The following is a 24,820-nucleotide window of genomic DNA, read 5'->3' as shown; positions in this document are numbered from 1 at the left end:
ATGGGCTGAAAAGGGACCGAAAATAATCACACGGCGCCGCCCAAACTTCATCCTCCGGGGTGGAGCAAAGGGCCTGCGGTACACTCTCTCCTCCTTTCCTCGAGTCGAAGTTCGATATTTCCTCAACAGTATGACATTTGATGAATTTTGTTTATTTCCCTGTTATATATGTCTTGATTTAGCATTAATGCTTATATTTTTTCCCCCTGACAGTTTCATTTCAATCCTCCTTCCTATTTGACGACGTGTTGTTTCTTGAGTTTCGACCGAGCATAATGAAAAGGCTGAGTTTCACTCAAATCCCTTCCTTAGCTTTATTCAATTCCGACAAGAACACAGTTCACTCGTGTAATTCTGTTGTGATGAACCAAAACCCGAATAGTTCTTGTTGTTCTCACAATATTATGCTTAACTATAAGATTCCCGGAAATCATTGCAGAGCTTCTTTGGATGATGCCCGAAATGTTACACCTAGGTACCAGAATACAGTAAAAAAATTTCTTCTTTTAATAATTGTAGTATTTATTGTTTTGCAAAATGCACGTTGCGAGCATTACATTCACTTTTACATAATTTTCATTTTATGTAGTCAGAACTTGGGAATAAATATTGGCTGATGGGATTTTCTAACTACTTCTGGAATCAGACTTTTTGTTATGTGGCCAAATCAATTAGATTGCTACGATGTTGTTGTCAACAGGGATTTTTTTTTGAGTAAATGTAGATAGACAAATTTGATGCTTCGTCTGTGTCTTCTGCACTTGATCGTAATTCTAATGTTGGTTGGATTGGTGTAATTGTGCTCACATTTTATCGGGACAAAATCTAGACACACATATATTTGTATTTAAGGCAATCTCTGACTGAACCCTCCAAGACAGTTTAAATTGTCTTTAGAATTTGAATGATTTAAGTGCTTTATTTTCAATTGTTTCTGATTTCTGATTGATTTTTCACAATGTTCCATTGCACAGGGGCACCACCACTGATACCCCCGGATGGAGGATGGGCTCGGCCCGCTCTCGATGGCCCAAACTCGAAGGAAGCCCATCACTCAGGGGAGTGCTTGAGGTCATCCGCGGGAGCTCATCCCTAGCCGACCTCCCATATCAGAGGTCACCCCCCTAGCCGACCTCCAAGAAGGTAGTATCGGGACGATCGGAGATCCTCGGCCGAGCTCCCGAACCGACCTCCAAGAAGGTAGTTTCGGGGCGATCGGAGACCCTAGTGCCGAGCTCACATGAGGTCCTAGCATCACGGGGGTACATGTCTACGAGCGCCCTTATTCAGGTATTAAGCGCGTAGCCCGCGGAGATCAAAACCCAGAAAAGTAAAGCCCATTAAAGATCTGAATTAAATCTAACGATATCTAAATCAAATCTGGGCGAAGATCTAATCAAATCTTACGAAGAATCTGAAGATCGAAACCTACCAAAACTAGGACTCTGCGGTTCACCTATAAATACCAGGTTTCGTTAACTCTCAAAGGCAAGTCATATATTCACATTCTCTTTGCACACACAGTTTTCTCTCTCAGTTTTCTGACTTGAGCGTCGGAGGGGCTACGCCGGAACAACCTTCCGGCCCCCTTCTAACACTCTTGTTTGTGTTTCTGGATTTCGAGGTGTCTGATCCGAGCTCCCAAGGTGAAGATCCGACCTCCCCGCCAGCATTCCAAGGTTTGATCTGAGCTCTCCAAGCAGGGATCTGACCTCCCAGCCAGCATCACCGATTTCAGCGATATCAATTGGCGCCGTCTGTGGGAAATATACTGAGAAGACGTAGACATGTGGGGACGAACAGGTAAAAGGACATGCCCTAGAGGTGCCCCAAGAGGCCCCGGTGGTAATCAGGGAGGCCGTGGAGGTGCCCAGGGAGAAGAAGCAGTTGTTCTCAGCCTCGAACAGCTGACCCAACTGATCAACACATCTATAAATGAGGCCCTCCATCGAGAACGAGCTCAATCACCTCCATTGCAACCACCTCCCCCTCCTCCCCTTGGACACCTGGACGCTGTTTGGGAGGAAATCAGGAGGTTGGGTAGACAATTTGGGGGCCGACCTCCCCCGCAAGACAGGGAAAGTCCTCTCTCTCTTGAGATACTGAACGAGGACCTCCCGCCCAACTTTCGTCAGCCCACTGTGAGAGATTATGACGGGAGTACTGACCCCGAAGAACACTTGGGAAGATTCAACAATGCTGCCCTGCTCCACCGGTACTCAGACGGGGTGAAATGTCGTGTCTTCCTTACCACATTGGTGGGACCAGCTCAGAGGTGGTTCGATCTATTGCCACCACGTTCCATCACCAGCTTCCGAGAGTTCAGTACTGTCTTTATGAACCAATACGCCACTAGCAAGAGACATCTGAAGACCTCCCTGGGTTTGTTCAGTGTGAAACAGGGTGAGACAGACTCTTTGAGGGATTTCATAAGGCGTTTCAATAGCGCAGCTTTGGAGGTCCCCTCCGCAGCTACGGAGACCTTGGTGAACGCATTCACACAGGGTCTCCGGGGGGGACAGTTCTTCAACTCCTTGGTGAAAAAGCCCCCTCGTAGCTATGATGAACTTCTGAGCCGAGCTGATAAATATGTAAACCTCGAAGATGCACAGAGGCAGAGGCGTACGGAGGGCAAACCGGGAGATAAAGACAAAGGAAAGGAAAAAGTAGACCTGAGCAGGAAAAGGCCTGCCGAAAGATCAGAGGAACGGAGCCGAGGCCCCGGACGCTTTCCTTATACCCCCTTGGCCATGAGCCTGGAAAGGACCATGGAAATATGTGAAGAAAGGAGGAAGTTAGAACGCCCCAAACAAGCCGAGAAAGGGCCGCGTTTACCTTCCTCTGATAAGTTCTGTGAATTTCATCAAGAATACGGTCACATTACAAACGACTGTCAGGGACTAGGGGAAGAGGTACAAATGATCATGCAAAGAGACCCTCACATGAAGAACCTCCTCGCTCGACAAGAAGGGAGGTATCAAAACAACAGGAGGAGCCAAGGACCTCCCTGGATAAATCAGAGACCTCCACCAAGAGAGAACCGACCCAATCAAGAGGGTCGAGCGGGTCCCCAACGACAGCAGGGACCTCTGGTCGAACAGATAGCGAATGACCCGACCCTGGGCATCATACACATGATATCTGGTGGCGCAACTGACGGGGATTCCGGAAGAGCTCGAAAAGCCCACGGTAGGAGACTGGAAAGCCTTGGGTTAGACCTTGCTCCAAAGGCTGACCCTGCCATCAGCTTCGGACCAGAGGACCTAAAAGGTATTGTCGCACCTCACAACGATGCCCTATTAGTAACTCTCACCATCGCCAACTACGACGTGGCAAGAATCTTTGTTGACACTGGAAGCTCAGTCAACATTCTTTTCAAGAAAACCCTAGACCAAATGAAAGTGGAAGGGTTCGAGTTTGACCCCATCTCAACACCTTTATTTGGCTTCACAGGACATGCCGTCCAAACTATGGGACAAGTTATGCTTCCCTTATCTTTGGGAACGGGACCACACCGCATCACCAAGATGATATGTTTCACAGTGGTGGACGCACCCTCTTCGTACAACGGGATAATGGGTCGACCAGCCCTGGCTGACTTCCGAGCTGTGAGCTCCACGTACCATCAAAAGCTGAAGATCCCGTTTGGTATCAAAAGTTTTTTGATTAAAAAAGTACTTTTTTAAGTTGGCTTTTAAAAGTGTTTTTTTAAGTCAAAGTTATGTTAATATTGTGTTTGGATGAATAGATAAAAAACACTTTTTAAATTAATAAATGTGTTTGGATACATATCATTAAAGTGTTTTTTTAAGGTTATTAAAAAAGCTAGTGAAAAAAGCTCTAAAACAAGGCTTTTAAAAAAGCTCTAAATTCAACTTAAATAAGTGCTTTTTTAAGCACTAGAAGCCCACCCAAACAAGTTGAAAATTTAAAAAGCATTTTTTTTTTTATCAAAAGCACTTTTTTAATTGTAGCTTCTTATACCAAACGGGCTCGAAATATCCTACAGAGAGCCAAGTGGGAGTTGTTTGTGGGGACCAGAAGTCCTCACGTCGTTGCTATGTGGATGAAGTAAGGTTTGAAGTGAAGAAGTCCCGAACTGAAGTGGGGATGGTCGAGACTCCACCACGAACTATTTCTAGAAGAGAGATTCAATTCATATCAGAGGAGGAGCCCGAGACAGTGGAAATAGGAGACCAACGCAACATCAGGGTGGCGGCCGACCTGGACCTTCAAAGTAAGAATGATTTGTTAGCCTGCTTAAAGGCTAATACCGATGTGTTCGCTTGGTCTCCGCAAGAACTTCAAGGAGTCAGTCCAAAGGTCATGGAACATCGCCTCCATACCCTCCCCGAGGCTCGACCGGTTAAACAAAAGAAAAGGCACTTCGGCCCTGAGAAAGATAAGATAATAAAGGAGCATGTGGATGAGCTACTCAAAGCAGGGCACGTACGGGAGATATTTTTCCCAACATGGTTATCAAACGTGGTTCTGGTCCCTAAGAGTTCTGGAAAATGGAGAATGTGCGTCGATTTCAGGGATCTTAACAAAGCTTGCCCGAAAGACTGCTACCCCTTACCGAGGATTGATCAGCTGGTCGATTCCACCTCGGGTCACCAATACCTATGTTTAATGGACGCTTATCAGGGGTACCATCAGATACCTCTCGCAGGGGAAGACCAGGATAAAGTAAGCTTTATCACCTCTTAGGGAACATTCTGTTATGTGGTAATGCCTTTCGGGCTAAAAAATGCAGGAGCTACTTATCAGAGGCTCATGGACAAGGTTTTCTCAGATCAGATAGGAAGGAATGTGGAGGTCTACGTGGATGATATTTTAGTGAAGTCCAAGAGTTTGGCGGACCTTATAACAGACCTCCGCAAGACCTTTGCCACTCTGAGGTCCTATGGGTTGAAGCTGAACCCGCAGAAATGCACATTTGGGGTGAAAAGCGGAAAGTTCCTGGGATATATGGTAACAGAAAGGGGAATTGAAGCTAACCCCGAAAAAGTAAAGGCCATCCAATCTATGACACCTCCTGGGAATCTCCAGGAGGTTCAGAAGCTTGCCGGGAGAATCGCGGCTTTATCGCGATTCATTTCGAGGGCGGCGCACCGGAGTCTGCCTTTCTTTCGCGTGCTTAGAAAAGCCAAGAAGTTCGAATGGGATGAAGAGTGCACGAAGGCATTCGAAGACCTGAAGACATATCTGGCTGAGCTCCCGATACTAGCAAAGCCATCAACAGGGGAGCAGTTGTATGTTTATCTATCAGCCACCGAAGCAGCTGTGAGCTCAGTCCTGGTCAGACAGAAGGGCACCGAGCAGAATCCCGTATATTATATATCCCATGCACTCAAGGGAGCTGAGCTCAGATATACGACAGTGGAAAAACTTGCTTTAGCTTTGATCACCACGGCTCGGAGACTGAGACCATACTTTTTGTCTCATCCCGTTATGGTCCTCACTAACAGCCCTCTCGGAAAGATAATGACTCATGCTGATATCTCAGGAAGATTGGTGAAGTGGACCACCGAACTGGGAGAATATGACATTCAATATGGACCTCGAACCGCAATCAAAGTACAGGCCTTGGCCGATTTCCTGGCTGAGACTTTGCATGTGGAGATGGAAGACCTTTGGAAGGTCTATGTGGATGGTTCATCCACCAATGAAGGCAGCGGAGTTGGTGTGTTATTGATCTCTCCAAAAGGGGATGAATTAAAGTTAGCCGTGAGACTAGACTTTAGGGCATCCAACAATGAGGCAGAATACGAAGCGGTCTTAGCGGGTCTAAGAGCAGCACGGCAGGTCGGAGCAGCTAGGGTCCACATCTTCTCTGATTCTCAGCTGGTGGCCCACCAAATGAATGGATCCTTCGACATCAAGAATGAGAGATTGATAGAATACGTAAAAGCGGTGGAAGCAGCTAAAGAACTCTTTACAGAACTGGTTTTTAAGCAAATCCCCCGGGAGGAGAATGAGGGAGCCGACTCCCTTGCAAAAATGGCAAGCTCACTTCACAGCTGGAGATCAAGAGAGGTGGTGGTCCAAGTAGAGTTAAGCCCTGCTGTGCATTACCCCTCTCCTGAGCACGAAGACAATGACTGGCGCGCCGAGTTATTGGATTACATGAAAGATGGGGTGCTCCCCGAAGATCCGAAAAAGGCTTACAGGATGAAGCGAAGGAGCCTTCGGTTTGTAATGATCAACGGAACTCTTTACAAGAGGTCAGCCTCTCGGCCTCTTCTCAAATGTCTGGGTCCCAAGCAATCTAACTATGTACTAAGGGAGATTCATGAAGGCTGTTGTGGAAATCACTTGGGATCTTACTTTCTAGCACGAAAGGCACTCTTGGCCGGATATTTCTGGCCCACCATGTTAAAAGACGCTCTAGCCATCGTCATCTCATGCGACAGCTGCCAGCGTCATGGTAAGCTCCAACATCAACCAGCTGCACTAATGAAGAGTATTGTGGCAGCCTGCCCGTTCGACCAGTGGGGGATCGACATTGTGGGACCTTTTCCCACGGCCCCAGCTCAGAAAAAGTTCTTGCTTGTTGCCATAGATTATTTCTCAAAATGGGTAGAGGCTGAGGCTTTGGCGAAGATAACTGAAAATGAGGTACTCAAATTTCTCTGGAAGAATATCGTCTGCAGGTTCGGAGTCCCGAGGAAGTTGATATCCGACAATGGGAGGCAATTTCAAGGAAGCCGGATCCAAGCCTGGTGTAAAGAGATGAAGATCCAGCAGCACTTCACCTCCGTGGCCTACCCTCAGTGCAATGGCAAGTGGAGGTCACCAACAGATCCTTAGTGCAGAGCCTGAAGACCAGACTTGGGAGCGCAAAGGGTAATTGGGTGGAGGAACTCCCCAGCGTGCTTTGGTCATACAGGACCACCCCAAAGATAGGCACGGGGGAGACACCTTTCAGCCTAGTCTATGGAAATGAAGCCGTGCTTCCGGCCGAGATCGGTGAAGAGACACCTCGCGTAATATTCTATGATGAGCAAAACAATGAGAGGCGAGCAGCAGACCTAGATTTCGTGGAAGAGAAGAGGGAAGCCGCGGCCATAAGGATGGAGGCTTACAAGAGACGCATAGCCCAAACTTACAATAAGAGGGTCATTCAGAGGAGCTTCCAGGTTGGAGACCTAGTCTTTAAGAAGGTTCAGGAAGAGAAGGTCGGAAAGCTCGATCCAAAATGGGAAGGACCGTTCAAAGTGGTGGAAAAGCTCAGCTCAGGTGCATATTACTTAGAAGACTGGACAGGGAAGAAATTGAAGAGGCCATGGAATGCTTATCACCTTCGCAAATATTATGCTTAGATATTGTTAGAAGCTTTAGTTCTTTTTTATGTCATTTACTTTCGATGCAAGGACGTCAGGTTTTGATGCTTTATTCAGATACATTAATAAAATTATGCATTTTTGTTAGAAAATTATTATCATTGCAGATAAGGGTTTCCACCCTCAGTCAGTTCAGGAGCCCGAAGCTCACCTCATCTTGGTCACGCCAAGTATGAAAAGGGTTTTCACCCTCAGTCAGTTCAGGAGCCCAGAGCTCACCTCATCTTGGTCACGCCAAGTATGAAAAGGGTTTTTACCCTCATCCAGTTCAGGAGCCCAGAGCTCACCTCATCTTGGTCACGCCAAGTATGAAAAGGGTTTTTACCCTCATCCAGTTCAGGATTCCAGAGCTCACCTCATCTTGGTCACGCCAAGTATGAAAAGGGTTTTCACCCTGAGTCAGTTCAGGAGCCCAGAGCTCACCTCATCTTGGTCACGCCAAGTATGAGAAGGGTTTTCACCCTCAGTCAGTTCAGGAGCCCAGAGCTCACCTCATCTTGGTCACGCCAAGTATGAGAAGGGTTTTCACCCTCAGTCAGTTCAGGAGCCCAGAGCTCACCTCATCTTGGTCACGCCAAGTATGAGAAGGGTTTTCACCCTCAGTCAGTTCAGGAGCCCAGAGCTCACCTCATCTTGGTCACGCCAAGTATGAGAAGGGTTTTCACCCTCAGTCAGTTCAGGAGCCCAGAGCTCACCTCATCTTGGTCACGCCAAGTATGAGAAGGGTTTTCACCCTCAGTCAGTTCAGGAGCCCAGAGCTCACCTCATCTTGGTCACGCCAAGTATGAGAAGGGTTTTCACCCTCAGTCAGTTCAGGAGCCCGAAGCTCACCTCATCTTGGTCACGCCAAGTATTAGAAGGGTTTTCACCCTCAGTCAGTTCAGGAGCCCAGAGCTCACCTCATCTTGGTCACGCCAAGTATGAGAAGGGTTTTCACCCTCAGTCAGTTCAGGAGCCCAGAGCTCACCTCATCTTGGTCACGCCAAGTATGAGAAGGGTTTTCACCCTCAGTCAGTTCAGGAGCCCAGAGCTCACCTCATCTTGGTCACGCCAAGTATGAAAAGGGTTTTCACCCTCAATCAGTTCAGGAGCCCGAAGCTTACCTCATCTTGGTTACGTCAAGTACGAAGGGTTCTCACCCTCAGTCAGCTCAGAAGCCTCATATCCCACCTCAGCTCGGTATAAATTTATGGTTCGAAGTTATGGTTAGGTGGCTGGCCGATCTCCCATGGCCGAGCCGAGCTCAGCAATATTTTATTTTTACCAAGTTATTATGGTTAAGGGGCTGACTGATCTCCTATGGCCGAGCCGAGCTCAGCAATATTTTATTTTTACCATGTTATTATGGTTAAGGGGCAGGCCGAGCGCCCAGGCCGAGCCGATCTCAGCAATGGTTTATTTTTACCATGTTATTATGGTTAAGTGGCTGGCCGAGCTCCCAAGGGCGAGCCGAGTTCTGCAATGTTTTATATTTTATTTTTACCATGTTATTATGGTTAAGGGGCAGGCCGAGCGCCCAGGCCGAGCCGAGTTCTGCAATGTTTTATTTTTTATTTTTACCAAGTTATTATGGTTAAGGGGCTGGCCGATCTCCTATGGCCGAGCCGAGCTCAGTAATATTTTATTTTTACCAAGTTATTATGGTTAAGGGGCTGGCTGATCTCCTATGGCCGAGCCGAGCTCAGCAATATTTTAGTTTTACCATGTTATTATGGTTAAGGGGCAGGCCGAGCGCCCAGGCCGAGCGCCCAGGCCGAGCCGATCTCAGCAATGGTTTATTTTTACTATGTTATTATGGTTAAGTGGCTGGCCGAGCTCCCAAGGCCGAGCCGAGTTCTGCAATGTTTTATATTTTATTTTTACCATGTTATTATGGTTAAGGGGCAGGCCGAGCGTCCAGGCCGAGCCGAGTTCTGCAATGTTTTATTTTTTATTTTTACCAAGTTATTATGGTTAAGGGGCTGGCCGATCTCCTATGGCCGAGTCGAGCTCAGCAATATTTTATTTTTACCAAGTTATTATGGTTAAGGGGCTGGCCGAGCCGAGCTCAGCAATATTTTATTTTTACCAAGTTATTATGTTTAAGTGGCTGGCCGAGCTCTGATGGCCGAGCCGAGCTCAGCAATGTTTTATTTTTTCCAAGTTATTATGTTTAAGTGGCCGGGCCGAGCTCCGCAATGAGTTACAATTTCATCATGTTAGGCCGAGCTCCAAGAGCCAGGGCCGACCTCTTTCAGAGCAAATGGAGTGGTTCGTTATTTTATTAAGTGCTAGGCTGATCTCCAAGAGCTTTACCGTATTATTATTGTACTGTGTCTAGCCGAGCCACCAAAGAGAAACCTCGGCAAATGGAAGGTCTATTATGTTCATTGTGATTGCTGGTCTCATGCAAGATGAAATGATTGAATAAAAATTTTCATTAAAATATTTCAGTACAAGTAGAGCGGAGGGAAATAAACTATTGAGTTGGGGGGGGGGGGGGGGGGGGGGCTGCTGAGCTCCTTCAGTGTCTGGGTCTTCTGGGGGGAGGTTATCTACCACCCTCTGGGAATCAAGAAAATCGGCTGAGGCCCCTTCCAGAGGGTAGCCAGCCTCCTTGAACTGGGCCACAGCACCGTCGAAGCCCACATATATGAAACCGAGGGCCTTCTCAGCAACGGTAAGGGCAAACTCCTCTGACTTCAGGAAGTCCTCCTTGAAGGCCTCAGAGCCCATTTCAAGCTCAGCTTGAGCAACCCTAGCTGCCTCCTGAGAGGTTCTAGCCTTCTCCTGGGACGCCTCGAGTCGGACCTCCAACATGCGCAGCTCATTCTTCAACTTCAGGGTCTCTGCAGCAAAACCCTGGCGCATATCCTCCTCCCGCCTCTTTGAGTTGGCCTTCTCCTTCTCCAAGGCCTCAGTAAGGTCAGACAACTTTTTCTCCAGCTCGGCTGAGGTGGCTTGGAAGGTCCGTGTATCCTTCGAGGATATCTTCCGGAGATTAGTAGCTCGGAAAGCTACCTCAGCATTCAGTAGCGCGGCCTGCATAAGAAAGAGTTCAGTTTGTGAAAGAATATATAAATATAGTAATAATAAGGAAGGGAGAGAGAGTCACCTCAGCACTTGCAGAGGTTGACCTCGAGACGAGCTCCGACCAATTGAGCTCTTGGAGGAAGTCTGCATCGGCCTGAGAGGCGACGTCCCGCAGCACGGCTCCAGCCAGAGAAGTGGGCCCCGCCCCTACTATCCGGAGGTCGTCCCGGTACATGTCGTAAAGGTGAGATCTGCAACGGCTGACTTTGGATCGAGGGTCCGGCTTGAACTGCCGAAGGGGAACTGCGTCAGTTTGAAGAGGCCCGAGCTCCCCGCTGCTGCCGGACTGACCCATTGGGCCAGGTGTGCTGGGGGCACGGCGCTTCCGGGAAGGGGCGCTCTGAGAGATCTCCAAAGCCTCAGTAACAGCCACCACAGTGACCTCCTCAGCACTGGCCTCAGCAACCCTGGCCTTGCTTTTACTCGCAGCACCCGAGCCGACCTGATGCTTTTTGCGAGTTGCAGCCTTTTGGATCAGGGCATTCATGACTTTGTTAGCTGACACGAATAGAAAAGAGGGGGTCAGTTCAGAAATGAATATACATGCAAAAAAAAAAAAAAAAAAAAAGAGGGGTGCGAGTGGCAGGACGAGCTGAACTCCATACCCGCATTGCCCTTGGGAGTGACTTTGGCCGAGCTAAGCCCATAGTAGCTCAAGAGGTCCTCAGCTAAAAGGGTGGGGGTATGGAAACGCCGACCCCGGATGACCCCGAAGGGCCTCAGAAAAGTATCACTCTTGCGAAAACCTGAGGCGGGACAGGGGAGCTCGGGCAGAGCAGCCCGCCATTGCGAACAGATGTCCCAGGAGTCAGAGGGTTGGACGAAAAAGAAGTGGTTTTTCCAAAATTTGTTAGAGCTCGGGGCCCCCTCAAAGAACTGGCAGCTGGGCCGAGCTGAGAAATAGAAGAGACCATCTTCTGACCTCTTGGGGAGGTAGAAATGAGAGAAGGTCAGGGGGTCGACCTCAAAAGCTAAGGCTTTGAAAAGAACCACAAAATTGCATAAAGTGCGGAAGGTGTTGGGGGAAAACTGGCCGAGGTGGATTTGGTAAAATTGGCTCAGTTCTTGAAAGAAAGAGGGGAGAGGGAACCTAAGTCCACCGTCTAATTGGTCCTCATAGAAAGTGTAATATCCAGGAGGGGGGTTGTGGGCTCTATCCTCGGAATGAGGAATATAAACTTATAATCCCTGGGAGCATAGGAGAGAACCCGGATGCGAGGCTCGTCCGAGGCATCCAACCATGAAGGGTAGAGCTCGATCCAGGGGTCAGACATCCTGAGTGGCTCCTCGGGGTGACTGAGGCTAAGCTGGTTCAGGACTGCGCCGTCATCACCAGCAACGAGGCGGGAGCTGACCCCCTCAATCTCAGGACACTCACCTGATCCCGAGGCGACCTCCGTGAGGGGATCATACTGATCCACCTCTCGGAATATCCCCTCGGAGGTCGACAAGGAAGAGCGGTTGGGGGAGGCCATGAAACGATACCTATTGAAGAAGATCGGGAGAGCAGGAGTTTGAGGGAAAGGATGAATTCTTTTGGAAGGTCGGAGCCGAGGTAAAATGAAGGGAAAGTAGGAAATGAAGTAAAAGGGGTAACGGGTATTTATAGAGGGACCAGGAGGAGATCTGACCGTTGATCACGAAAGGCTTGAACGGCCAAGATTGTATCGAAATATGTGAAACTTACTTTTTAACTGACAGCTGGCAGTGACGTTTCGTATTCAGCACAGCTGGAAGTTCGCCTCAGTCTCGGCTCAGCACGGATACCGAAATGAATCAGCGTGGCTTATGGGACACAAACATAAGCTCAGCTCAGCTATACCTTCATCATAGTGTGGAGTGCCTTGTTTAGTCATTCAGCCCGGCTTTGAACTTCATCTTCCAGCTCAGGACGAACGAAAACTGCGCTCAGCTGGAGAGACTCACTTTCTGTGGGCAGAACTCCCTGTAACTCGGTCATCCTAATCTCAAGACAGTTCAGGTGCACAGAGGTCATTAATCATGGGCCACCGAGAGCTCATACCACTACGAGCTTCTGGTTTTCAACGTCATCTCGACTTGAGGGGGGGACTCGTGATACCCCCGGATGGAGGATGGGCTCGGCCCGCTCTCGATGGCCCAAACTCGAAGGAAGCCCATCACTCAGGGGAGTGCTTGAGGTCATCCGCGGGAGGTCATCCCTAGCCGACCTCCCATATCAGAGGTCACCCCCCGAGCCGACCTCCAAGAAGGTAGTTTCGGGGCGATCGGAGACCCTAGTGCCGAGCTCCCGAGCCGAGCTCACATGAGGTCCTAGCATCACGGGGGTACATGTCTACGAGCGCCCTTATTCAGGTATTAAGCGCGTAGCCCGCGGAGATCAAAACTCAGAAAACTAAAGCCCATTAAAGATCTGAATTAAATCTAACGATATCTAAATCAAATCTGGGCGAAGATCTAATCAAATCTTACGAAGATTCTGAAGATCGAAACCTAACAAAACTAGGACTATGCGGTTCACCTATAAATACCAAGTTTCGTTAACTCTCAAAGGCAATTCATATATTCACATTCTCTTTGCACACACAGTTTCTCTCTCAGTTTTCTGACTTGAGCGTCGGAGGGGCTACGCCGGAACAACCTTCCGGCCCCCTTCTAACACTCTTGTTTGTGTTTCTGGATTTCGAGGTGTCTGATCCGAGCTCCCAAGGTGAAGATCCGACCTCCCCGCCAGCATTCCAAGGTTTGATCCGAGCTCTCCAAGCAGGGATCTGACCTCCCAGCCAGCATCACCGATTTCAGCGATATCAACCACACAAGTTCATGGTTTGTCTGAAACAGTTGTAGGTGTTCTTGGTGGTGGGCAACTTGGTTGTATGTTGTGTGAAGCAGATTCTCCCATGGGAATAAAGGTGGTTGTTCTGGACCCCGAGGAAAATTGTCTTGCAAGTAACCTATGCCAGCATCATATGGTTGGAAGCTATAATGACAGTGCTACAGTAATAGAATTCATTGTGTGGAATGGTGCTATGCCCTTGCCGCATAGCCTTTTTGGAATCTGTAGGAATATATGTCGGAAAGGCCGTCGCGAGCTAAACGGCGACGGTTATTGAAAACCGTCGCGAACTGGAAAGGCGACGGGTTTATAAAACCGTCGCCGATCGAGAAGGCGACAGTTTTAGAATAAGCCGTCGCTATTCGCGACGGTTTACGGGATATCCGTCGCAACTTGCGACAGTTCGCTATGGTTCTATATATACCGAGGTTCGCGAACATTTTACATAAGCAATATTCGTCTATCTCTGGTCGTAACGAATCTCTTTTAATCTTTTCGAAGTTTCGGTTTTTTATTTTGTACTAACTATTTCGTATTTATTTTGTAGATTTGCTACTCGGTGTGATTTTTCAGCGTTACCTGTAATTTCATATCTTCACGCAACATCAGGTTTTAAAGATTTTTTTTTATAGAAAATTTAATACATGATTTTAATTTTAGCGTAGTAGTTTATTTGTGTAAATTTAATATATTATTTTTTGCGTAAATTTAAAATCTTTGCGCACATCAAGTGTGACTTTCATTAAACACCGTCGCTATATTAAGCGACGATTTTATAAAAAACCGCCGATTAATATAGCGACGGTTTTTTAGACCGTCGCTTAATATAACGACGGTTTTTTATAAAAACCTTCGCTTAATATAGCGACGGTTTTGTAAAAACCGTCGCATAATATAGCGACGGTTTTCTCTTAACCGTCGCTTAATATAGCGACGGTGTCTAGAAATCGTCGCTTAATATAGCGACGGTGTACTTACAACCGTCGCTGCATGTAGCGACGGTTGGCATATAAACCGTCGCTAATGAGCGACAGTCCTCTTCAACAAAACCGTCGCTATAGGCGACGGGACAACTTAAACCGTCGCTTTCAGAAAGCGACTCCAACTTTTATTACGGACCGCCAAACCGTCGTTAAAATCGTCGTTTTGACCTTTTAGCGACCTAAATCATTCTCAAGTGAAAAACGTAGATTATATATTTTGAATTTGGGCTTTGAAATCCTCTCGCAGCCGTTTTTACCAACACAAGCAATGAAAAATAATAGGTGGGTAGAGTCAGTGGCCTGTTTTGTTTGGGCCTCTTTTTTTTTATTATATTATTTCAATGTTTGATAATTAGCCCAATCCGTAACTTGACGGTCAAGCCAAGGCGGGCCTGTTAGTCCGTTTTAAAGCTTTTTTTTTATAGAAAATTTAATACATGATTTTAATTTTAGCGTAGTAGTTTATTTGTGTAAATTTAATACATTATTTTTTGCGTAAATTTAAAATCTTTGCGCACATCAAGTGTGACTTTCATTAAACACCGTCGCTATATTAAGCGACGATTTTATAAAAAACCGCCGATTAATATAGCGACGGTTTTTTAGACCGTCGCTTAATATAACGACGGTTTTTTAGACCGTCGCTTAATATAACGACGGTTTTTTATAAAAACCTTCGCTTAATATAGCGATGGTTTTTACAAAACCGTCGCCTAATATAGCGACGATTTTCTCTTAACCGTCGCTTAATATAGCGACGGTGTCTAGAAATCGTCGCTTAATATAGCGACGGTGTACTTACACAACCGTCGCTGCATGTAGCGACGGTTGGCATATAAACTGTCGCTAATGAGCGACAATCCTCTTCAACAAAACCGTCGCTATAGGCGACGGGGCAACTTAAACCGTCGCTTTCAGAAAGCGACTCCAACTTTTGTTACGGACCGCCAAACCGTCGTTAAAATCGTCGCTTTGACCTTTTAGCGACCTAAATCATTCTCAAGTGAAAAACGTAGATTATATATTTTGAATTTGGGCTTTGAATTCCTCTCGCAGCCGTTTTTACCAACACAAGCAATGAAAAATAATAGGTGGGTAGAGTCAGTGGCCTGTTTTGTTTGGGCCTCTTTGTTTTTTATTATATTATTTCAATGTTTGATAATTAGCCCAATCCGTAACTTGACGGGCAAGCCAAGGCGGGCCTGTTAGTCCGTTTGACAGCTGTGAGCCCATTAACTAGACGTGGGCTGAAAAGGGACCGAAAATAATCACGGCGCCGCCCAAACTTCATCCTCCGGGGTGAAGCAAAGAGCCTGCGGTACACTCTCTCCTCTTTCCTTGAGTCGGAGTTCGATATTTCCTCGACAGTATGACATTTGATGAATTTTGTTTATTTCCCTGTTATATATGTCTCAATTTAGCATTAATGCTTATATTTTCCCCCCCTGACAGTTTCATTTCAATCCTCCTTCCTATTCGACGACGTGCTGTTTCTTGAGTTTCGACCGAGCATAATGAAAAGGCTGAGTTTCACTCAAATCCCTTCCTTAGCTTTATTCAATTCCGACAAGAACACAGTTCAGTCGTGTAATTCTGTTGTGATGAACCAAAACCCGAATAGTTCTTGTTGTTCTCACAATATTATGCTTAACTATAAGATTCCCGGAAATCATTGCAGAGCTTCTTTGGATGATGCCCGAAATGTTACACCCAGGTACCAGAATACAGTAAAAAAATTTCTTCTTTTAATAATTGTAGTATTTATTGTTTTGCAAAATGCACGTTGCGAGCATTACATTCACCTTTACATAATTTTCATTTTATGTTGTCAGAACTTGGGAATAAATATTGGCTGATGGGATTTTCTAACTACTTCTGGAATCAGACTTTTTGTTACGTGGTCAAATCAATTAGATTGCTACAATGTTGTTGTCAACAGGGATTTTTTTTTGAGTAAATGTAGATAGACAAATTTGATGCTTCGTCTGTGTCTTTTGCACTTGATCGTAATTCTAATGTTGGTTGCATTGGTGTAATTGTGCTCACATTTTATCGGGACAAAATCTAGACACACATATATTTGTATTTAAGGCAATCTCTGACTGAATCCTCCAAGACAGTTTAAATTGTCTCTAGAATTTGAATGATTTAAGTGCTTTATTTTCAATTGTTTCTGATTTCTGATTGATTTTTCACAATGTTCCATTGCACAGGGGTACCACCACACAAGTTCATGGTTTGTCTGAAACAGTTGTAGGTGTTCTTGGTGGTGGGCAACTTGGTCGTATGTTGTGTGAAGCAGCTTCTCCCATGGGAATAAAGGTGGTTGTTCTGGACCCCGAGGAGAATTGTTCTGCAAGTAACCTATGCCAGCATCATATGGTTGGAAGCTATAATGACAGTGCTACAGTAATAGAATTTTCTAAAAGGTTGGATTCAAAAGCTTGTTCTTTTCTTTTCATTTACTTCTCTTGTTTGGTGAACCTTAATTGATTTAGTACGGATTGGGTTAGATGTGGAGTACTAACTGTGGAAATCGAGCACGTTGATGCTGCTACTCTGGAGAAACTTGAACAACAGGGGGTGGATTGCCAACCTAAAGCTTCAACTATCCGAACTATTCAGGTTTGTATTTCTCTCCAGTATCTTTAATGTATGAATTACTCCATTATAGCGGTGATGCATGTTTCTGATGTGTCATTGTTTAGATTTCGCACTCAATCACTTCTTGGCTACCGAACTGCAATAGACAACTTTATTTACTTGACAAAATTGTGCTTGGTTAAGACAAGTTTGTGAGTTCATAATTAGCAGTCTTATTTCATACATGAAATATATCAGTAATTGATGCTTTAGGATATTTATAGTGTAACATTACTTCTACTTGTTACAAATGTGTTCAATCATGATGTTCTTTTGTTCTGTTTTTCATTTTAACTTCATCAGTTCATCCTTCTCTATGGATTTAAGAAGACATTAATATTTAACATAAAGAAGAGTGATATTGATAATTACTTATTTTTCTGAGTGATTGCAGTGGCATAATAAAAAAGTACAAGTGGAATTGATTCTAACTATAAATTCAGTTATTTACAACCTGTCTTTGTGAGAATTGTGGTACAAGCATCAGTGTGGCTGTGAAGTGATAATTTATTTCCTAATAACATAATGTATATTATAGAATTCATTGTGTGGAATGGTGCTATGCCCTTGCCTTGCCGCATAGCCTTTTTGTTTTTTTTTTCTTGAGATGCAAGCAACTCAGTTCAGATTGTGTTACTTTAGTATGCATATTAACCTATATATTTGTTTTATGCTTAAAAAAATAATTTTTTTTTTAAAATCGTGATAGAGAATTTAGATATTTATATCCTTATTATGTAGCGAAAGAAATTATTGAAGTTACTCACCTATTTGATGACTCATGTAGCTTGTCTAACAATTTTCTCGAGTGCATATGGATTATTAAGGTTCATAATCTTACATCCTCGAAGTGAATTGTAATGATAGAAAACAATCTGATTCAAATTAAATTAATTTTATGTCCTATTTAAATACAGCCCCTTCAAGGGTTGAGAGATGATACAAGCTTGTTGTCAACACATAGTTTTAAGAGTTGCAAGTGTGATGTGTGCCATGGATCCTAAGCTCGTGGTGGTCGTCTTATTGAAGTGAGGTGTGCCGAGGGATAACACTTTAGAATTTGAATGTAGCCAGAAAAAAATGTCACATAGCATCTAATATAAACTTCACAAACAATTGAAAAACATTTAAACAGTACCTTGAGTCTTGGTGGCTCTCCAAGAACTGGCTTCATGGCCAAAGTGCTTTAGAATTTGAATGTAGCAAGAAGAAAATGTCACATAGCATCTAATATAAACTTCACAAACAATTGAAAAACAATTAAACAGTACCTTGAGTCTTGGTGGCTCTCCAAGACACTGGCTTCATTGCCAAAGTGCACGCCTCATTAAAAAGATGTGCTTTGGCATGCCTCTAGCGCAAGATTTCCACCCTGAGAGTAGTGTGCGCCATATGGCTCTTGAATGATTATGGGCCAACATAAGATTGTCGTGACCTGTGAGGTATCAGATTTGCTATTGGTCACTCCAGCATTCTGCAAAATACCAAATACTATATCATAAACTCTTTAACTAGTTCACATTTCTGTAGCATGTCAATTGTACACAACAAACGGACGTGTTTATGGCATCATTTGTAAGTTCAATTTGTAAGTATCTTCTCTTGTGAGAGTTTTGGGTCAGTTGAAAGCATGCACTATAAACTTCCATCTTTAGAACTTCGTCTTATCTTTATTTTGGCTTGTGCTTTGAGTAATAAAGTAACATCATTGTTAACAGGATAAATATCTTCAGAAGGTGCATTTTTCTCGACATGCCATACCAGTCCCTAAATTCGTCCAGGTATTTCCATATTGGCAAGAGTCCTTGAAAATGGTTAAGATGAGTATTTATATTGCTTAAAAAATAAGTGCTGCAATTTATTTTTCTGACAAATAAAAATGGCTGAGACAGATAGATGATTTTGAAGGTGCGAAAAGAGCTGGAGATCTGTTTGGTTATCCTTTGATGATAAAGAGCAAAAGGCTGGCTTATGATGGGAGAGGTAATGCTGTTGCTAAAAATGAAGGTGAACTATCATCGGCTGTGGGAGGTAAATTCACGTCAATCAACTTTTGGATAATAAACTTATCCTCGTGATGTTATTCTATTTTAGTTTCTGGGTAAGGTTGTGCTGACCAGATTATTTGCTTTATTTTCATTTGTTAAGTAGAACCTTGTGTTTTGGATTGCCTCAAGTCTTAGTTTGATAATTGAATTTCGTAGTTACATATTTGTATTTTTGCAGCAGATTTTTGTGGCTTCTAATTTCTTATTCAAATTTATAACCATGATAAGTTCATAATTTGACATTTTGCAACAATGCTTTTTTCAATATGATACTGCACATTTCATGTGTGTGTGTGTATATATATATAAGTTCAAGTCTTTTATTGAACGTGAAATTTGGCTGCTCAATCTGATTTATGGTAGTCGAGTTGATAAGTGAGGTTTTTTTGGGTTTGTATTATAAACTGGAAACTAATATACTTGTGTGGTCAGGGAATTGACTAAATTTACATTTTCCAACTTCATATAAGTTGTTCTGCTGTGATAAATTTTAGATTTGTTGTTGAAAATGGTCATTGTAACTGAATTGGGGTCCATTTGCAGCCCTCGGAGGATATGCCCGTGGTTTATATGCTGAGAAATGGACACCATTTGTGAAGGTTAGCTTCTGTGAGCAGTCCTGTCTTCATGATACATAATGTAGCTCACATCACCTGTATCCGCTTTAGAGTTTCATGTTTGTTCTCCTTAACAATTTGCAAATACATGTAATATCTGTATTAAGCTGTGAGCTCATTGGATGTTGTTTGAAATGCTGTGTATGACAGTATCATTGTTTCACGCTCACTCTCCCTACCAATATGGAAATACTAGCCAATTCTGCATGATTTTGGGTAATCCACTGGTAGATTTTAGTCTTAACCGATAACTTGTAGTACCGGTAAGTCAATTTTTATAACTAAATGGATGGGTAGAAATTTAGCTGGGAAGGTGGGACAAACATGTGAAGAAGCATAGATATGGTAGCACATTGGGAAGAGGAGTCATATCTTTGTCCAGCTCTATACTGAAATGGATTTGAGACCGAGTGCTTAAAGAGTTGAGCGGCTCTAAAGACAAGAATTGATTTTTGCCTTCCGCTGATCTGCTCCACTGTGAACTCCCGTTTTTCACTTTATTTTGCAATTTCTCCATGCATTACCCATCTCCTGAGGTAGGTTGAAAGGGATAAAGGCCATGTTGTCATTTTGGGTGGAATGCATGCATCTTTATACTTATGTATTCAACCCTATTATGAAAGTTAATTCTTTGGCATAATGATAGGGAAATGATTATTGTAACTCAAAAGATCTGGCATGTAGAATCTTGTTATAAGTTTGGTCATTAATTTTCAAACATCAGAATTAAGGTTTATGAAAGCTTTATTAAGTTATTTGCCAAATTTGGTAAAATCTCGGCCTTCGTATTGATGTTTTAATTGTTTTCTTTTATTCTTTTTTGTTTGAAATAGATAGTACTGTTTTTGGCGTCCATGCTTGAGTTCTACTTTGTAAATCGAGAATAGGTGTTGAGAGATGTGAACTGCTCCCTCGAGGCCTCGACACTTTTATTATTTTTAGTCTGAGGTTTATTTATATATATATATATATATATATATATATATATATATATATATATATTGTGGGTGTTTATTCTAATCACTCTTATCTGTTTATCAAGCATAAAATATGATGTTGAGAGCTGCCACGCATTCCTCAACAGTTTTGTTTTTAATTTAGAAATTGTTTTCATGATGCATGGACAAATTTAATGGATATATTATGTTATTTTCATTTTGTAGGTTATACATTGTCTAGACTAGGAGATTAAGTGGTTTTAAATTCATCCTTTTTTTCAATGCAGGAGCTTTCTGTCATAGTGGCTAGAGGAAGAGATAATACCATGGAGTGCTATCCAGTTGTAGAAACTATCCACAGGCAATTACGGTCACTTTTTCTTTTATAATTCTACACTTGACCCGCTTTATGTGACTCAAATCCAGGGTTTCAATTCTAGGAAACCTATTGCTCCGTCAACATGTCAATTGGTTTGGTCGTTGCTAATTTGATTAGGACCTGTACTGGTGTTTTTTAATGTGTGGTATCTATTCGTCTTTAATTATTTTTAGAACTTTTCACTAACTTTAAATATTTTGGTACCTGCATTGTATGTGTAGGGAGAACATTTGTCACATTGTTAAGTCTCCTGCCAATGTATCATGGAATATTCTAAGGTTAGCAACTGATGTTGCTTACAAGGCCGTGAGTTCTTTAGATGGTGCTGGTATATTTGCGGTTGAGTTGTTTTTGACATCTGATGGCCAGGTTATACATTGATTCATATTTTTTCACTTGCATTACATACTCAATATCAATGCATCTTTACATATACGTAAACGCATACAAGTGTTGGCTTTGCAGTTTTGTGTAGATTTTTCCTTGCTTACTTAAATGTCCAATTTCCTTAGGTCTTACTCAATGAAGTGGCACCCAGACCTCATAATAGTGGGCATCACACAATTGAGTCGTGTTTTACTTCACAATATGAGAACCATCTGAGGGCCGTTGTTGGTCTTCCACTAGGCAATCCGTCAATGAAGACTCCAGCAGCTATCATGTACAATATACTGGGGGAAGAGGAGGTAATTTTACTATTCGAAAAATCCTTATGTGTTACCTTTGTGAACAACATAAACTGACCTCCTCTGGCCAATAAATACGAGATTTCCAAAACAGTAGCCATTCATTTTGTTTATCACTAATTGATTTCCAAAACTAAGCTTCTTTGCACTACAAAGATTACCATCACATTCGGTATCATTAGTCTTTATCTGCAGCTGATATCTTTTTTCTGGATATAACATGTTAGGATAGATGATGTAGTATTCTTATAAAGCCCCAAGGAATTTGATAAAAGACGGATGTTTATAAATGTTAAGGTGGTAGTTGACATATCAGTGAACTGTTGTGTTTAATTTTATGTAACCTTCCTTATAGGGGAGAGAACAATTGACTGTCCCTGGTAGCTAATACTGTTTCGAAGTCCATAATCTGTCTTCAGTTGCGACCAGTCTTTAAATAACATGCAAGACATTTCTGAATATAGGGAGAACTAGGTTTCCTACTTGCCAATCGACTAATTAGAAGTGCATTGAGAATCCCTGGAGCATCAGTTCATTGGTATGACAAACCAGGTTAGTCAATCTGCTCGGGGCACATGTTATATTTTATTTACTCTCTCGGGTCTGCATGGTTTGATGACAATTTATGTAGTGTTGCAGAGATGAGGAAGCAAAGAAAGATGGGCCACATCACAATCGTTGGCCCCTCTATGGGCGTTATTGAAGCCCGGTTAAAATGCTTGTTAGGAGAAGAGATCTCAGATGACCGGCATGTTGGTTAGTGGTGTTATTCGATTTAAAATGTCTATTCGTGAGTGATATGAGATTTCTTCATCTTATTTAATGTATAATGCTGATCGAGAAGGATTGGATATATCATACTTGGAAAAATTTGTTTTTAATTTTTCAGAATAATTTCTCTGCCATTTACTGTTTGACCATAGTATTTTAGCCTTCATAATGCCCTTGTACTTTTGTATGAATCTGACTCTCGGGTAAATAGTCTTTGTAATTTCTGTTTCCCCCTCCATTTTCTTTATTATATGCCTCCTGCTTTCTTTGTTGGTTTAGTGTTTGACCTTGCTAAGTTTTTTGAATTTGTAATCAACTTGTGGAAAATGCATACTGGCTTGTTTCCAGTCTGTAAGTGGTTTTTTTGTTTAATTGTAGTTTGTTACGAGTGTGGGATAAAATTGGATGAAAGTTTTTTTGTGCTATAATCTTAGAGGATAGAAAGAATGAGGTCGAGAAATCATTAATTAAATGATTATGACCTTGAATCGTAGTTACTACTATGCTTTTTAGCTGAATGTACAACCAATGTATACAAACTAGTAATTGTTACTTTTGAGATTTATTTCTAGTTAAGATTTTTGTCATAATAACTTAGAGTTCATTCATCTGTATTTATCTACATCTCCCTTTTGCTCTGGAAAATAACTACTTCTCATTGTTGAGTCAATTAACGGGATTGGGCAACTTATATACCATTTTTTGGTACCTGATGATTTGTGAGTGAACTCTCCATATTGTGTGTTAATCTCTCCCTGGTCAACAACTGTTTAATGCTACATTTTTACCTGTTTCATCCTGTGTTGAGGGTAGGGCGAACTAACAATGGACCATTATAAATAACATAAATGACACCTGATACAGTTGCATGGTGTTCCTTTGCAAACACAACTTTGCACAGTTAGCATTTTCTTTGAACTGATTTTTTATATGATTGGCAGATCCTTCTTAATGCAGGTGCGCCTCGTGTTGGAATCATAATGGGCTCTGATTCAGACCTTCCTGTGATGAAGGACGCTGCAAAAATTTTAAGAGAGTTTAATGTGCCTACTGAGGTTATTGCCATAAACTGCATGTTCGTTGGTGATTTTTTTTGGCATAATTATGGCTGTTGGTGTTATTAAAGTCAAAACTCGTTGAACTTCGTTGTATAGGTGAGAATAGTTTCAGCCCACCGGACCCCTGAAATGATGTTTGAGTACGCCTCATCTGCTCGGGGTCGAGGAATTCAGGTTATCATAGCTGGTGCAGGTGGTGCTGCTCATTTACCAGGTACCTGTTAAGGCATGATATTTGAATTTCATTTGTAATTTGGAGCAAATTCTGGTTAACCTTGTTAGTTGATTAGGCATGGTAGCTGCATTGACCCCCTTGCCTGTGATTGGTGTTCCAGTACGAGCATCCACATTAGATGGACTTGACTCCCTCTTGTCAATTGTTCAGGTAGTTGTCCTACTTTAATCTATCTTTGTTAACCAGTTGTTCAATTTATAAAAGAAATAATAGATATTCTGAGGGAATTGTGCAATATGGAAATCGTGTTTTAAAATCTAAATCACACTTCTAAGCCAAGTCCGTTCTTAACCTTCTAGTACTTGTGCAAGGCAATAACTGTGAATGCCCTCATTACAGCGTGTCTTTAATTTAGGGGCTAACCACCTGCTTTTTCTCATGATGAGGCATTATTTTATACCCCCACTGATATGTTTCATTCTGGAGTTTCCAATATCTTAATCATTTTGGTCTTGTTATTTAAAGTTGATTGAATAGAGAATGACTTCTACAATTTATGCTGTATAGTCTCATTAGTACTCAATACAGAGGTACCAGAGATATAACCGACTCACTTGTCTGTGTTTTTCTAGATGCCGAGGGGAGTCCCAGTCGCGACAGTGGCTATAAACAACGCGACGAATGCTGGTTTACTCGCAGTAAGATTGTTAGGGATCAGTGACATTGATTTGCAAGCTAGGTCTGGCTATTACTCTCTCTCTCTCTCTAATCAAATAAGAGGATTGTGCAAATCTTTTCTTTTTCCCCCCCAAGAAATTAATTCACCGACTTTCTCCGTTTAAATCATGTAGGATGGCTCAATACCTTGAAGATAGAAGAGATGAAGTGTTAGTTAAGGGAGATAAACTGGAAAAAGGTGGTTGGGAAGACTACTTGAATGCATAGTGGTTCTTGCCAAGATTACAAGTGTTGTGGATTACAAGACAGGATTGCATCGGTCGAGATCGATAAAATCATGTGTATGCTAAACACAGACAGCATGGATGCAGGGAAAAGCTAGAGTTGTATGAACGTCACTTGTCGCATTGATAATCGAAAATATGGTGTTCATTCTTTTTCCTTCACCTCTTTGTTTGATTGCCGTATAGAAATTCCAATGGAGGGTTTGAGTTATCAGGTAATATAACAACCCGAACAACTCTTCTGGATTATTTTTGGGCTTAACATTGAATTTCTTCATTTTGGTGGATCATATTTGGTATTCGAAAGTAAAGCGATTTGAATGTTCA

The 24,820-nt window shown here is 43.0% G+C and overlaps 1 protein-coding gene across 12 annotated transcripts; it reads left to right on the top strand.

Annotated features, from left to right (window-relative positions):
• Window positions 1-24,820, top strand: LOC140836948 (phosphoribosylaminoimidazole carboxylase, chloroplastic-like). Of its 12 annotated transcripts, none has more exons than XM_073202847.1 (18): window positions 5-128; window positions 15,669-15,738; window positions 15,895-15,930; window positions 16,430-16,645; window positions 16,730-16,841; window positions 18,578-18,640; window positions 18,752-18,890; window positions 19,451-19,506; window positions 20,750-20,823; window positions 21,063-21,210; window positions 21,354-21,527; window positions 21,992-22,079; window positions 22,167-22,283; window positions 23,256-23,353; window positions 23,453-23,570; window positions 23,647-23,741; window positions 24,164-24,270; window positions 24,383-24,820. In XM_073202847.1, the coding sequence occupies exons 2-18, from the start codon at window positions 15,731-15,733 to the stop codon at window positions 24,474-24,476; spliced, it is 1,743 nt and encodes a 580-aa protein (XP_073058948.1). In that variant the 5' UTR covers window positions 5-128; window positions 15,669-15,730; the 3' UTR covers window positions 24,477-24,820. The 12 variants fall into 12 exon arrangements, with proteins under 12 accessions (XP_073058945.1, XP_073058948.1, XP_073058943.1 ...); XM_073202846.1 differs by lacking the exon at window positions 5-128 and adding an exon at window positions 15,322-15,534; XM_073202845.1 differs by lacking the exon at window positions 5-128 and adding an exon at window positions 15,322-15,583.

This window comes from Primulina eburnea, chromosome 7, assembly GCF_022965805.1.
Source record: "Primulina eburnea isolate SZY01 chromosome 7, ASM2296580v1, whole genome shotgun sequence".
Taxonomy (NCBI): domain Eukaryota; kingdom Viridiplantae; phylum Streptophyta; class Magnoliopsida; order Lamiales; family Gesneriaceae; genus Primulina; species Primulina eburnea.
The sequence above is the reverse complement of the archived record's forward strand: the minus strand, read 5'-3'. Positions and strand labels throughout refer to the sequence as shown.

Coding starts and splice junctions, on each gene's coding strand:
- LOC140836948 (XM_073202844.1), top strand. CDS start 276: ATGAAAAGGCTGAGTTTCACTCAAATCCCTTCCTTAGCTTTATTCAAT. Junction 476..16,429: donor GCCCGAAATGTTACACCTAG/GTACCAGAATAC, acceptor TCCATTGCACAG/GGGTACCACCACACAAGTTC. Junction 18,891..19,450: donor ACTATCATCGGCTGTGGGAG/GTAAATTCACGT, acceptor GTCCATTTGCAG/CCCTCGGAGGATATGCCCGT.